General features: G+C 36.1%; 1 protein-coding gene across 1 annotated transcript in view; it reads right to left on the reverse strand.

The window, feature by feature from the left end:
- Positions 1–1,534: 1,534 nt before the first annotated feature.
- The window catches only part of LOC140246147 (cadherin EGF LAG seven-pass G-type receptor 2-like), a 164,185-nt gene continuing 152,985 nt past the window's right edge, over positions 1,535–12,734 (reverse strand). The window contains exons 28-32 of the mRNA XM_072325586.1: positions 9,078–9,227; positions 8,073–8,117; positions 7,216–7,374; positions 6,133–6,337; positions 1,535–1,764 (exon numbers count right to left, since the gene is read on the reverse strand). Of these exons, the coding sequence (XP_072181687.1) occupies positions 1,734–1,764; positions 6,133–6,337; positions 7,216–7,374; positions 8,073–8,117; positions 9,078–9,227 (590 nt within the window). The 3' untranslated portion in view covers positions 1,535–1,733. The remainder of the gene's footprint in view (positions 1,765–6,132; positions 6,338–7,215; positions 7,375–8,072; positions 8,118–9,077; positions 9,228–12,734) is intronic.

The raw sequence follows: 12,734 nt of genomic DNA on the forward strand, positions 1-12,734 counted from the left end.
TAGTCTTTTCCAGTTTTAACTTATGTCCATTCAGACCATCAGTATGACAACTCCTTGAAGAATTATTGTCATCATCGTTACAATTGCTTTGACATACGATGAAAAAAAAAAATGTGAATATTCAAGGTGATGGGGGGGGGGGGGGGGGTCACATGGACCAAAAATGCTAGAATTTCAATCAAAATCCCTAAAATTGCTCAACTTCAGACAAAACAGTACTTCATCTTTTGTAGAAACTGCATTCTTCTTTGGCCATACTCTCAATGTTGTTAAGAACAAATTTATACAAATCAAGCTCCTGCATCGGTATTTACTGGTACATTACATTCATAACATATGGCAAAATCGAAATGCTCAAATTTGCACTTTTGTGAAGTGCCTGTGACTGGCTTCACTGCCACGTGCCAAAACGGTTTTGTGACTCGGATGGTCAGACGATGCACATGCACATACGGTACCGAGAAATAGACCTATTAACTCATTCCCTCTGGGTGACCTGGTGGATCATGTACAAAGTCAATGGAAGGATTTCAGATTCTCACAAGACATGGGTTAACCTGCCACTGTCTTCTTATACTCTAACCTGATTCAATATAGCCCATACATTATCTAGCTATGCGAACCAAAATATACATACACTATGAACATGGCAAGGCATTTTTAAAGAGCAAAATCATTGGTTTACATCCAATCTGAAATGAAGACATAGAATAACAGCAGATTGACATTCAAATGGAAAACAACAAAAATACAAGAAGCAACAGAAAGAAAGAGAATGCTGCTTAGCAGGACTTTTTTTTTATAATACACACACACACAATGATACAAGGTAAAAAAAAAAGAATATTTACATGCATTGCAACCATAGAGTGAAATTATAAATGCTGTGGACATTTTAGCAAGAAATCCCTACAAATTTGCCATTTTGTACCTTTCCTCCACTCTCTTACAAATTCTACTCACTGACAGTGATCTCACTTACTAGAGATTTTTGTCAGGGATAACTGACAGTAACAACACCGCATAAAAAGGAAAGACTGTTGTTCATTTTTCTTTCTCTTCTTCAAAATTTTTTAGAGGCATGATATATTCTATTACTGCATGGGAAATTCAAGTGTCAGTATCCCATAGCCCCTTTAGCAAAACAAGTATTTCAAAATTGCAATAACATTAGTTTCAAATCCTCCTTTCAACATTGGACCTGTCGATTAGTTGACAATGATTTTAGTTTCTAACTAATTTCACAGATTTCAGTCAGAATGTGCTAGTACATAATCATCTACAATCAAAGTCATCATGGCATTTAGCACTTGATTTCATTTTGTAATTACAATCGATATTCTTACCTACTTATCCCCCGTAACTGAGGAATTGAATAAGTGGTAGGTTACACAGGAATTTCTTTTATTTTTGTTCAACAACAACATGAAAATCATATCCCAAAGCAAACACATATACATTATCACAATTTTGAAAAAAAAAAATCAAATAGACAATGAGACATTACACATAGGCATGCTTTGCATCGGGAAAAAAAAAATGTACTCTTTAGTTTTTGAAAATAGAATATCAGTACCAGACTTTTCAATCGACATATCTCTGGCTAGTTTTTAAGCGTAGCATAATTATTTCTTTGCTGCACAAGATGATTTGCGAAAATATTCCGATCCCCTTGCACGACAAAGTCCCTCATCCAGAACTGCGTTACTGTTTCCCCACGGCGCCATCTACTGTCATACAGAGGTTTCGTTGCTGCTACCGCCACTATACGCATCCACAAACGGGGGAATGAATGACAGTGGGTCGGGACGGTGAAGGACCATACAGAAAAGAAAGAGAGATAGCGAGGGGAAAAAAAGAAACAATCAAAATAAACGAAATGAGATAAATCATAAATTACAAAACACATCAAAGGAGTAGTGCAGGCAACCACGGTCCAAACAAAAGTGTCAGAATCATATGAACACAAACTTGGATCACAAGTTGAAAAAAAGAAAACCAGAACTTAGAGGAAATGTATCGTGAAACTGAAAACATGTGTGACCTTCTCTGAATAGACATTAAAATGACCATAATCTGAGTCATTTTTTGGTTTTAATTCGTAATCCAAAACTGGAACTTTTCAACGTGTAATACAGTTCCCATAGGAAATATGGGTCTGTCACATATGCACACAAACTCCCCACTGCAAACCAAAGGACAGCAAATGCAATGAAAGCAGGGTGAAGTGGTATTTCTTACAAAAAATTAACAGATTTTTGAACTGAGGCAAGAATAAGTAGATAAGTAACTCCCTCTTATCATAATCTGTGTTCATCTTGATGGTGCAAACTGCAGAAAATTTCACAAGAAATGTCAATACAGAAAGCAGGCTCAGCTGGGTCTAAGCAAAATGTGAAGAAAATTAAGTTCAGTGTGTTTTGAAGTTGTACAGTTAAATAGTATGATCCTGATGTCAGTAGCACCGTTAATCTATAAAAAATGGTGGTAACTGGGTTCTCTACATGCTTATGAAGTCAGATATAGCACCAGAAGGGTTATGATATGCTGTGAAATCTCTACGCTGAAGTGCATGTGAGTCCCCTTCAATAACCCTATTATGAATCAAATTACATTACAATCTAATGTATCATGAATCTCATGCAAATTACTGGGAATTGCATTAACAGGAAGACGATGCATAAAAGAGGAATGAAAAAACAAAAGTGTTTGAAATCTGTCTTGCACCTTTAAGACGCACTGCAGACATACACTACAAACAAGAGTGTGATTATAAAACATGAAAATGGAAAGAAGAAGATGCAGGCACGCCATGTATGTCTGCACTCACAGGCTCTAATAAACATACACCCATGGCTGTGATTGTTTTGATACAGCAGCCATGTAAATTATTAAGGGGGGAGAGAGAAAGAGTGAATAGAACCAGGATGCTGTCGTCATGGCAACAACAGGTCACATGCAACTGCATCCAATACTATCTGTCTCTACCTAGTTTCCTATTTCTACACAAACTTGAAAAGGAAAATGCTGGGTAAAAAAAAAAAGAAGAAGAAAAGATTTATTGATGAAGAATGGTTGGTTGAGGAAAATGTCTGTCAAATATTACTGAAGAAACAGATTGATATTACTCTATGTCATAGGAAACTAGCTCTAAGTAGATGTGAGACATAGGTAAGGATTAATAGATAATAAGAAATATTTGATTAGTAATCTAGGAGCAGAAACCATGAGCTTCCACCTTGGGGATATTAAAGTTCTACTGCATGAGGTGCTGTGCCAAATTTGCTGGAAACATGGTTTACTTACGATGCTAAATAGACATAACTGAAACAAAATGAGGTAGGGGTGAAGGAAATGAAACAAACATTACATCAAACAAACTGTGAAACTGCACAATCGTACAGAGTGAAAAAAAAGCAAGGAAACAAGCAAACATCAAAACAGCGATGAATGAAGAAAATGTCACGCATGCGTAAGTAAACATGTAAAAGTCATTCCAAAGCATCATTCTGAACGCACACGCTTACTTAACTGTAATTGGCGAGAAATTTACTCATTCCTAATTCAAAGAAAAAGAAGTCATATGGAGAATACAGTCTAGTGTTAAGCTTTCCATTTACTTTGCTCGACCGATTTCTGGCAAGACCCCTTGACTAGCATGGAAAATTGTGAGAGGAGAGCCATATCTTCTAGAACACACTTGCAAGAAAGCAAGTCACGACCACTGACTGTACCATCATCCAGCTACTACTGAATTTCATACTGTAATACAGGACAAATGATTTATGGCAATCAACCACTGCACATATAGTTTTAAACTTGGTTAATCTCTTGGTCAATTTTTCATATTATTAAAGTCAGAAATATCAAGGTTCGTTGACATTTTGGTATCATCTCTCACTCTGCTATAAACGGAGCAATTTGGCAAGCCTAGAATACCTGTCCTGGTGATGATTGCATTCCAGAAAGGTAAAAATGAGTATCATCCGTCTCAAGATTTTCTAACATCCTTTGGTTCAAGACAGATTCTTTTATTATTAGGAATAGCTATGCTATAGAAGTTGGTTTAACATGCATCATTTGATAACACAGTAGTTTAACCATCTTAATTTTGGGGGATACATTGTATGAACACAATATTTGATACAAAACGAGGCCCAACACATTGAGCTATTCCAAAGAAAGCAGAGCAGTAAGACATAAAAAAAGTCTTCCACGAACAGTGAGTCATTGAATATATTGAGGTATGATGATTGATGATTCACATTTCCACAGATAATTTGAAAGATAAAACAACGGAATAAGCACCTCACTTTATGTACAAGTTTTCCTTTAATGCTATCACTCTAGAACATGGTCACATCACTCAACACCGTATGAAAATTGACTGCAGTCACTGTGGATGACGCTAATGATAAATCACTGATAAAGGCATAGAATGTCATCACTATATCACAATTCATGCATCTTTGCTTTTGTGTGTGTTTTTTTCTCTCGTCTTTAGAGAACATAATATAGAAGATACAGATTTTTACGCTTCTCATCTAATTGCAAGATCCTTGATCCCGAATTGTTCAATCTTAGACAAGATATCGATGATAGATAAAGCATGTTATCGATGGCTTCCACATTTTCAGCAGATCAAGTTTATTCCCCCCCCCCCCCCCCAATCTTTCCGGTCACCCTAAATCAACACACATAACATTGCATCGTATGCAATTTTCGCATCGTGCCACACTTTCACTAGATCATGACACAAATGGTATTTACAGTTGCCACCACAACACAAACAAAGACAGTCTTTTCGTACAGCGACAATCCTTCTTATTTACAAGTGACACAGAGAGAAAGGTTATTTTGTTTCTGGTTTGTTTGTTGTTGTCTTTTTGTTAGACATCAAATACTGTCGACACTGCATACAGGGCGGCCTCTTGCAACAGCTTAATACTTTAAAGTGTATCCTCATACAATCCAGAATTTGCACAATACTTTTGCTTGTCTTAATACAGAATGCATGTAATTCTCTTCACATGATCACAGCGAAACTATTCTGCCATTATATTCCATTAATGAAAAAAATGTAATGTATGTTTACTTTCAATGATTTACTGCAATAATGTCATTAGCTTTAAGGTTCAACATTTTCAAGCAAAAAAAAAATACACCAAAACACCAAAAAACTTTTGATTTGTTCTGTAGAGGATGCAGATATTACAGCAGCATGGCTGAAATAGGCACATTGTTCAGAATTAAATTGCATTTAAAGGCAGAAATGCAGTTGTTTTGTCTTTTCGGATGAAAACAAAGTGGTCAAGTTAATCACTGGTAAACTGCTTTTGCTTTGAGATGACGCAGTTGCATGATGAAAGTTTAACAAATGACAGGAGTGAGTTGATGAGTTGACGAAGGAATATGAACAGTCAGATGGATGGAGGGACGGGCAATTAATCTTAATATACAAGGCAGCCTCTGGATTTCTGTTAATTTTTTTTTTTTTTGGGGGGGGGGGGTAGGTGAGTGGGTTTAGAAAAGCACACCACTAGTGTTTTCTCATTTTTTTGTGTATTAGAAATGAAATAATATTTTTGATCAAAAATCCAGACATAAGAATTCAGGGCTACCACGTGTATAACTCCATTATCAGCAAAGACATTATGAAGTTTATTACAATGCCATTTCTGTAATGATATTCTAATCTTTCAAAGACACATAATTTTTTGAAATACCACACAAACAGTACTAAAACTTTTTCGTCTTTTCACAGTCGTATGAAAGAAGAGATGAAAAAATGTATGTGAAGGTAAGGTCTAGACATGATAAAGTATCCACCTTTAGGGCAAAAATTTGGCAATTCATTTGTAAAATTTATGATTGGAACCACATACATTCTTTGTAATTTTTTTTTGTAATGTCACATGGGTAATATGGATTACTTTATGAGTTCTAAAGGAGTAAAATGGCAGATGTTGGGAAATGGGTGAAGGGGCTGAGGATGAGATGAGGGGTCTGGAAAGTGAGACTAATGTGACAAAGAAACTTGGAGGTGGAAGATAAGGGGAAGAGGAGAAGGGATTGAGTGGGGCTGTGAGGGACTGGATGGGGGCGCATTAGAGGTTAGTGACAGGCACGCACTCTGAGTCATTGTCTTGCTGGCCAGACGGGTGGACGATGGTCAGCTTCTCCTTGATGGGGTCCGTCGGGATCTTGGACAGGCTGCCATGGGAGCTGCCCGAGGCCAGCGGGGAGCCCTTGTGGGAACTGCCCGGTGTCTTCATGATGCCCTTCAATGGGAGGATGTCGGGACGCTGGGACACGGCTGGTAGATGCGTTCTACTCCCTAGTTTTGGAGCAAATGCACATAAGGCCATATGAAGAGTTTGACTACAAAACAGGTGAAGTGTCATTGTTAAACATTTTAAAGGCCAGTCATCACCAGATAAAGCAAAATAAGTGATACCTCACTTCTTACATAACTAGCAATATTCTTGAAGTTATCAATAATACTATCCCATTCTTTCTTGTTATTTTCATTGTTTCAGCAACTTTAATTGCAAATATCTCAAAAGAGTAAGAATGGAGTTAACTCATTTTGCAATCAAACTATTTATAAATAATCATTATATCATCTTCTCCAGATACAATTACCTTACAATCATGACAACCTGCAATCACAACTTTCAATATTACATGCTTTTGTGTAGACTGTGTTACAGACAACAGACTTAAAGAGATCGTATAGCTTTGGTTGAGACCTAATTTCAGGTTTCTAACATTTTTGGGTGAGATGACGAGAAACCTCTTTTGAAATATGAAAGAGCATGTAATTCTAAGAGGAATTCAATGTTTATTTGATGAAAATTGGTTTTGAAATGGCCGACATACCCAAAACAGAGCGACCCACCTTTTATTACAATCGCTTTGTTTGACTGTTTTTGGATGTCTCAACTATTCCAAAACCAGATTTTCATCAAATGAACTTTGAACCCCTCTTAGAATGATCTGCTCTGTAATACTTCATAAGTATATATCATCTCGAAAAAAGTTAAAAGCACAATCCTCAACTCCACTAATACTATACCATCCCTTTATTAAAGTAAATAGTATTCTTCGATAAGCATTTACTGCCCTCCTTCCTGGATGATTTCAGACTATCTGCGTAGTTTTGATATAGTTGTTCTTTTACGTCTTTCACCGATATTTCAGTTGTCAACGAACCTGAAACGCTTCCACTATGCTGGCTCCCTTCCTTCTCGCTCTCCGGGGGAGGGAATTTGGGATCTAAAATTTTCAGCTCTGCTCTATGCTTGGTTTCATTATCACTCGTCAGGACGTCGCCCGACCATATTTTCTTATGCATATCTGGAGAAGGTTTGGCTGTGAAGGAGAGATACATGGGATTCAATGAGACATATAAACATAATATTATATATGTAAAATATCAACATGAGTTAGGAGTAGATAGATGTTATATGTGTCCCTAATGTAGCTCTTTCTTTTACTGATGAAATGGAACACAAAAATAAGATGTTACTGTTAAACATTGTTTTTTTTCCCAGTAATCAATACACACATTCTGATGATGATGATGATGATGATGTAGTCTACAATTCACTGTTTACATATGAATATGTGAAAATTAAGGCCTGTTAATATAAATGCCTGGTTGTATTACCTGAAAAAGATAGAACATATTTGTAACCATCTATTGTCAAATATGGTCTGCAGTTTCACTATCTTTAGCCTATCAAAGCAGACAAACAACAAAACAATCTCCACATCAGCATTTGTGGCATATTTGGAGCAGATTCACACCATAACAAAAAAAAAGCAACAAAAATCAGTGTAACACTCACAAACATGCAGATTATAGTGATCCTGGTGAGTAAAATTGTGATTTACAAAACTAACAAAATGAAAGCAGAATGCAAGAAATGCTTTTCGGCTATCTAGCTACTGAAATCAAGCAGTTGAAGATTTATGAATAATTTTCCCTTGCAATAAGTCACAACTGTGTTTTGTGGTTTTTTGCCGTTTTCAAACACAAATTTACAAAATGGTGTGAGTGTCATTACCTTTTGGCGTGCTATGTACGGGTAAGATGGTTTGTGGTACAGTGTCTGGAAGTGAAAAGTGACAACGACATTGAAATGAGTATACATTTAGAGATGACTGATGAGTTATCGAACTACACATACTTTTCATATCAGTTCATGTCAATGAATCAAGCTTGCATTTTGCTTCACCAAAGATGTGATACATTGATGTCTCAATAAATATCCAGGTGAACTTTCTAGATGGGAATTAACCTTTTTGGACATTATACAAATACAGAATGACACTTGTGCCATTTTCAACTGAGCACATCCATGTCTCAGGTATAGCAAACTCATCCATATTAAACTGGAATGTCCTGGATTTACTAAAGAGTTTATGGATATAACACTACAAGGGTGGTTTGTACAACATGAAGTTCAGTGCAACTCTATTACCAGTGACTTAAAGACAGAGATCAAATTAATTATTTCATGTATGCATATCATGTTATGCATAATGCGAGTAATCTGATCTCCATGGGGAATTCTGTATATGACATATATTTTGCGAGCTTTCTTTTTTTGCAAATTTCAAGAGTCAGGCGCGATTCTCAAGTCTAACAACATGTGACACTGTCAAGAAGTTCTGATTCCTGTCAAATTAAACAAGCAAAATATATGACGTTTACATTGCATGCCCTGGAAGAAATGTACAATTGTATGTACTGTAATATGACGTACAATAGTATGAGCAGAAAAACAGAGAAAGTACATGTTGAAAACTTTTGAGTACTCAGCGCAATATGGTATGTTGTGGTGGTTACATTTAATGCACTGTGCTAAGGTGTAATGGCACTGAAATCAAAAGAATTAACATCTCTGTGGTGTGATTTGTGAACTGTAGAAAGAATTGCAAAATGCATTTTGGCACAAAACCACACACACATGCTAAAAAAAAAAAAAAAAAACTTACAAAAAACAACCTGTGAACCACACACACACACATTTTCAAACACACGCAAACGGACACCCCTAAAAACCTACCCGGCAAATTGACTTTCTTGGGGGTCGTCTTTAGCATGTCCTTGGAGACCGGTGCCGCCTCCTCCTCATCCGACGAGTGTGAAGATGCCAGGGACATGCTGTCACGCTGGCGCTGCAGCGAAACGTCGCTGTCCGAATCCGAATCTTGGTCTGCATGTGAAGGAGAGAAAGAAAAAAAAAAAAAAGACAATCAGACCATAAACTTACCCTTGGATGTCAAAGTGGTAACTAGATATAATACAGAGAGGGGACTTTGATAATACTTAACCCTTTCTGTGTCAGTGACATTGGACAGTGTGTACAATGCTGTGGGGTTTTCTGAGCCAATCAGCATTCAGAGCACACAAAGGATTAAGTAGGGGGCTTTCTAAGTAGTAATGTTCATGGCTGACAACTCAAGAGAGACTGACCGTCATGATAAAAGGTTTTTCTCTTCTTTGATGAGGAAGTCATAATGACAGCAATGCTTGAACCACACAACACTTGTGCACACATTGGACAAGTACCAATTGGTACCTTCACTTTTACTTTACATTTAACGAATTAGAAATATAACAAGCTTAGATATATCACGCACTACCATCCTGGACACTATACTGTCAGTTTGAATTGCAAATATGGAAGATCAAATGAAATATGGAATGTCATAGATCTGGTCTGACCACAAAATATTGATAAATCCTTGAAAGCTGCAGTTTTAAAAAGACTCAATAAAAATTCTGGGGCTAAGTGAGGTCTGTATATATGATGTGATTTCAAAGAAATTATGAATCTGCCTTAGGACTGGCTTGCCAGAGTAATAGAAGTTGTAACCTACGCTATCACTTGATGTTAGTCCCGATACAAGATTATAAATTGTTCCCTGACAATATTGAGCATGCATTTTACTTAACCATAGTAACAATGGTGAGGAACACCTGCGAACACATCTACGTCCAAGTTAGTTTAAAGGAGGCATATATCTGTTACAAAGAGAGCTCACAAAGTAGAAACACATGACATGAAGCGATGAAATCATGCACTGACACATGTGACCCATCACCATGACAGTGTCACCTGACATATTTCTCAAGTTTTAGAATATTTCCATTAATAAGGTTCTAGCTTTGAAACTATGTACAGTTTGTTCAATCCAAAAAAAAAAAAAAAAAAAAAATCAAAGCACTGTAGTGACATGCAGGTACTTTATTTTTTCTCTGTTTCAATGTTTTTTGACTTAATATTATGGAGCATGGTGACAGGTCAAATGTAATCACATTTCATATACAATTTTGCATGTACAGGAGTGCACAGTTTGTCAAAAGATAATGATATTTACACTTATCATACACATAAGTAATCATGTACACGAGAAGGCAGTAAAAGCAGCTTTGCCTGAATGATTTCAGTGCTATTCTTGTACTACATGAAATGCCTACTGTCTTGTGGCGATGAAGAAAAATCAAATCAAAGTAGCATAGCTCGAAAACTTTCCCTCAAGGCTTGTATGCACTTTTGACCAGGACAGAAAAGATTTGCACATTGAAGAAAAGATATTGCAAACAATTTCTCAAACTATCATGATCAATACAAAATCTTAAATATACAACTATCAATGCTATGTGTAGGCCCTATTCAGAATTGTTTTTACATTATGTACACAACTGTTCATAAAATAAACTCCGATTGCAAATTTCATATAGCTTGACTAATAAGTTGCAAATGCAATAAATGATAACAGGAAAGTAATTAATACAGACAGACAACAATTCACATAAAACAAATGTGTGACATTGAATATTGAATCAATGGAAATGAAATGACATTTCACATATCATTACTTCTGTAATGTGTGTTTTTTTAACAGTGTATAAAAATACTGTTTGTAAGACATTTAAAATCAAGTCTCATATATATATATATACTCATTCACAAGGACTTACAGAGCATACAGAATATTTCCAAAATCTTGCTGAAGTCGAAGTAAAATTTGTATGGCTCAGAAATTACCTACTTGGACGAGCATGTGTAGGAATAGTAATATCAATTTTTTCATGATTGAGAAATGAACATTTAGGAATATTATTATTGAAAATTTGTTGGTTTTCTTTTTGAAGTAATATTTCTGGGACACAATTATCTTGCATAATATTCATTAAAAAAGGAAGTACAATTTATGGAAAAAAAGTCTTAGGATTTTCAACTTCAAAACATATAGATATTCATATTCATATTTTTCCCAGTGCATCTTCAAATGCAAGTCATCTGGGACTAACATCCTTGGAAATTAATCTTATTATCCTCTAAATACTTTCAATGAAATCCTGATAACTCAGGAGATGAAACTAAGCAAAAATGAAATTGCATTCCGTATGAAATATCTCTACTGTGTAGTTTGATGACAAAATTGTTTGAAACTGGCCAAACTTGTTCCTAAAGATTGAATACTAGTACACAATATCCATGCATGCATTAACATGTAGAATATGGAGATTAACCAGAAAATAAACAAGCATGCTGAAGATTATGCAGTATATACAGTGCAAACAAGGACAGAAGTATGTAAGATGAGTAAAAAAAGCGTTCACTGAACACAAATGCTCAGTGTTTGCTGAAATTTTAAAGTTTTATTGAAGTCTTCAAGAGATTTTCATCTTAACATATGTATTTCTTGAATGTATGTCAAATGATGTCATCCGTATGACTGTGAAAGAAAAAACTGCAGTATAATTTGCTCTACCAGTTTCCAAAACTTACACCTGGGATGACGAACCAATTGCTGTATAGATCACTAGAATACATGCATATATTTATGTATAATACACATACATACATATAAGATATGACAATGCCAGTTGGTCAAGTGAAATTATAAATAGCAGAAAGTAAAAAGTGAAGGTAAATATAAACCCAAGGACTACAAAATTCTTGCAAGCAATATCATGCAAATGACGTCCGTTTGGTGAGATGAAATCATAGAAGCAAAAGGTCATCCACGATGATGACCTAAACGTAAAACATGTCGATCATACAGAACCAACTGAGAGCAGTTTTTTTTTCTTTTGCAGCAAGAGTTTCTGACAGGTTGCCACGACAACTGACTGACACGGGGTGCAACACCCGTCCTTACCGCGCCGCTTTCTTCTGCGACTGCTCGTACAACTACTGGTGTTGCACGAGGCCACGCGTCGTGTGATGTTGTAATCAAAGTCCCAGTCTGAACGGAGTGCGGGCAAGGTCCGATGCAAAATTCATGCAAATCATTTCATGGACATGTTAGGAGGATGTTCCCTTCAATCACACCATTGCAAATGCTCATGAAACACAACTTAGGGTAGAATGTTATCATGACTGTTCACAAACAAACACACAGCTGGAAATGACAAACCATGAGGATAAAGATGAGAACATGTCTAATTCTAATTCATGGTGATTTTTTTAAAATATAATATATTGACTGAGTAGAGCCAAATGAATGGTGTGATGTTTATGCATGTAAATGTTACATTGACTGATGATATTGATGATCATATTCGTTGTCAAACACTCTAGCATGTAATGAATGGTTCCTGTTCACACACAGATTTGTTTGAATTAGGTCTTTGACACACTGTAACATATGACAGCTGATTTTCTCAACGAACTCCTGTGATGGGCTACTCAAAATCTACCCAGGGT

This window comes from Diadema setosum, chromosome 2 (assembly GCF_964275005.1).
Source record: "Diadema setosum chromosome 2, eeDiaSeto1, whole genome shotgun sequence".
NCBI lineage: Eukaryota > Metazoa > Echinodermata > Echinoidea > Diadematoida > Diadematidae > Diadema > Diadema setosum.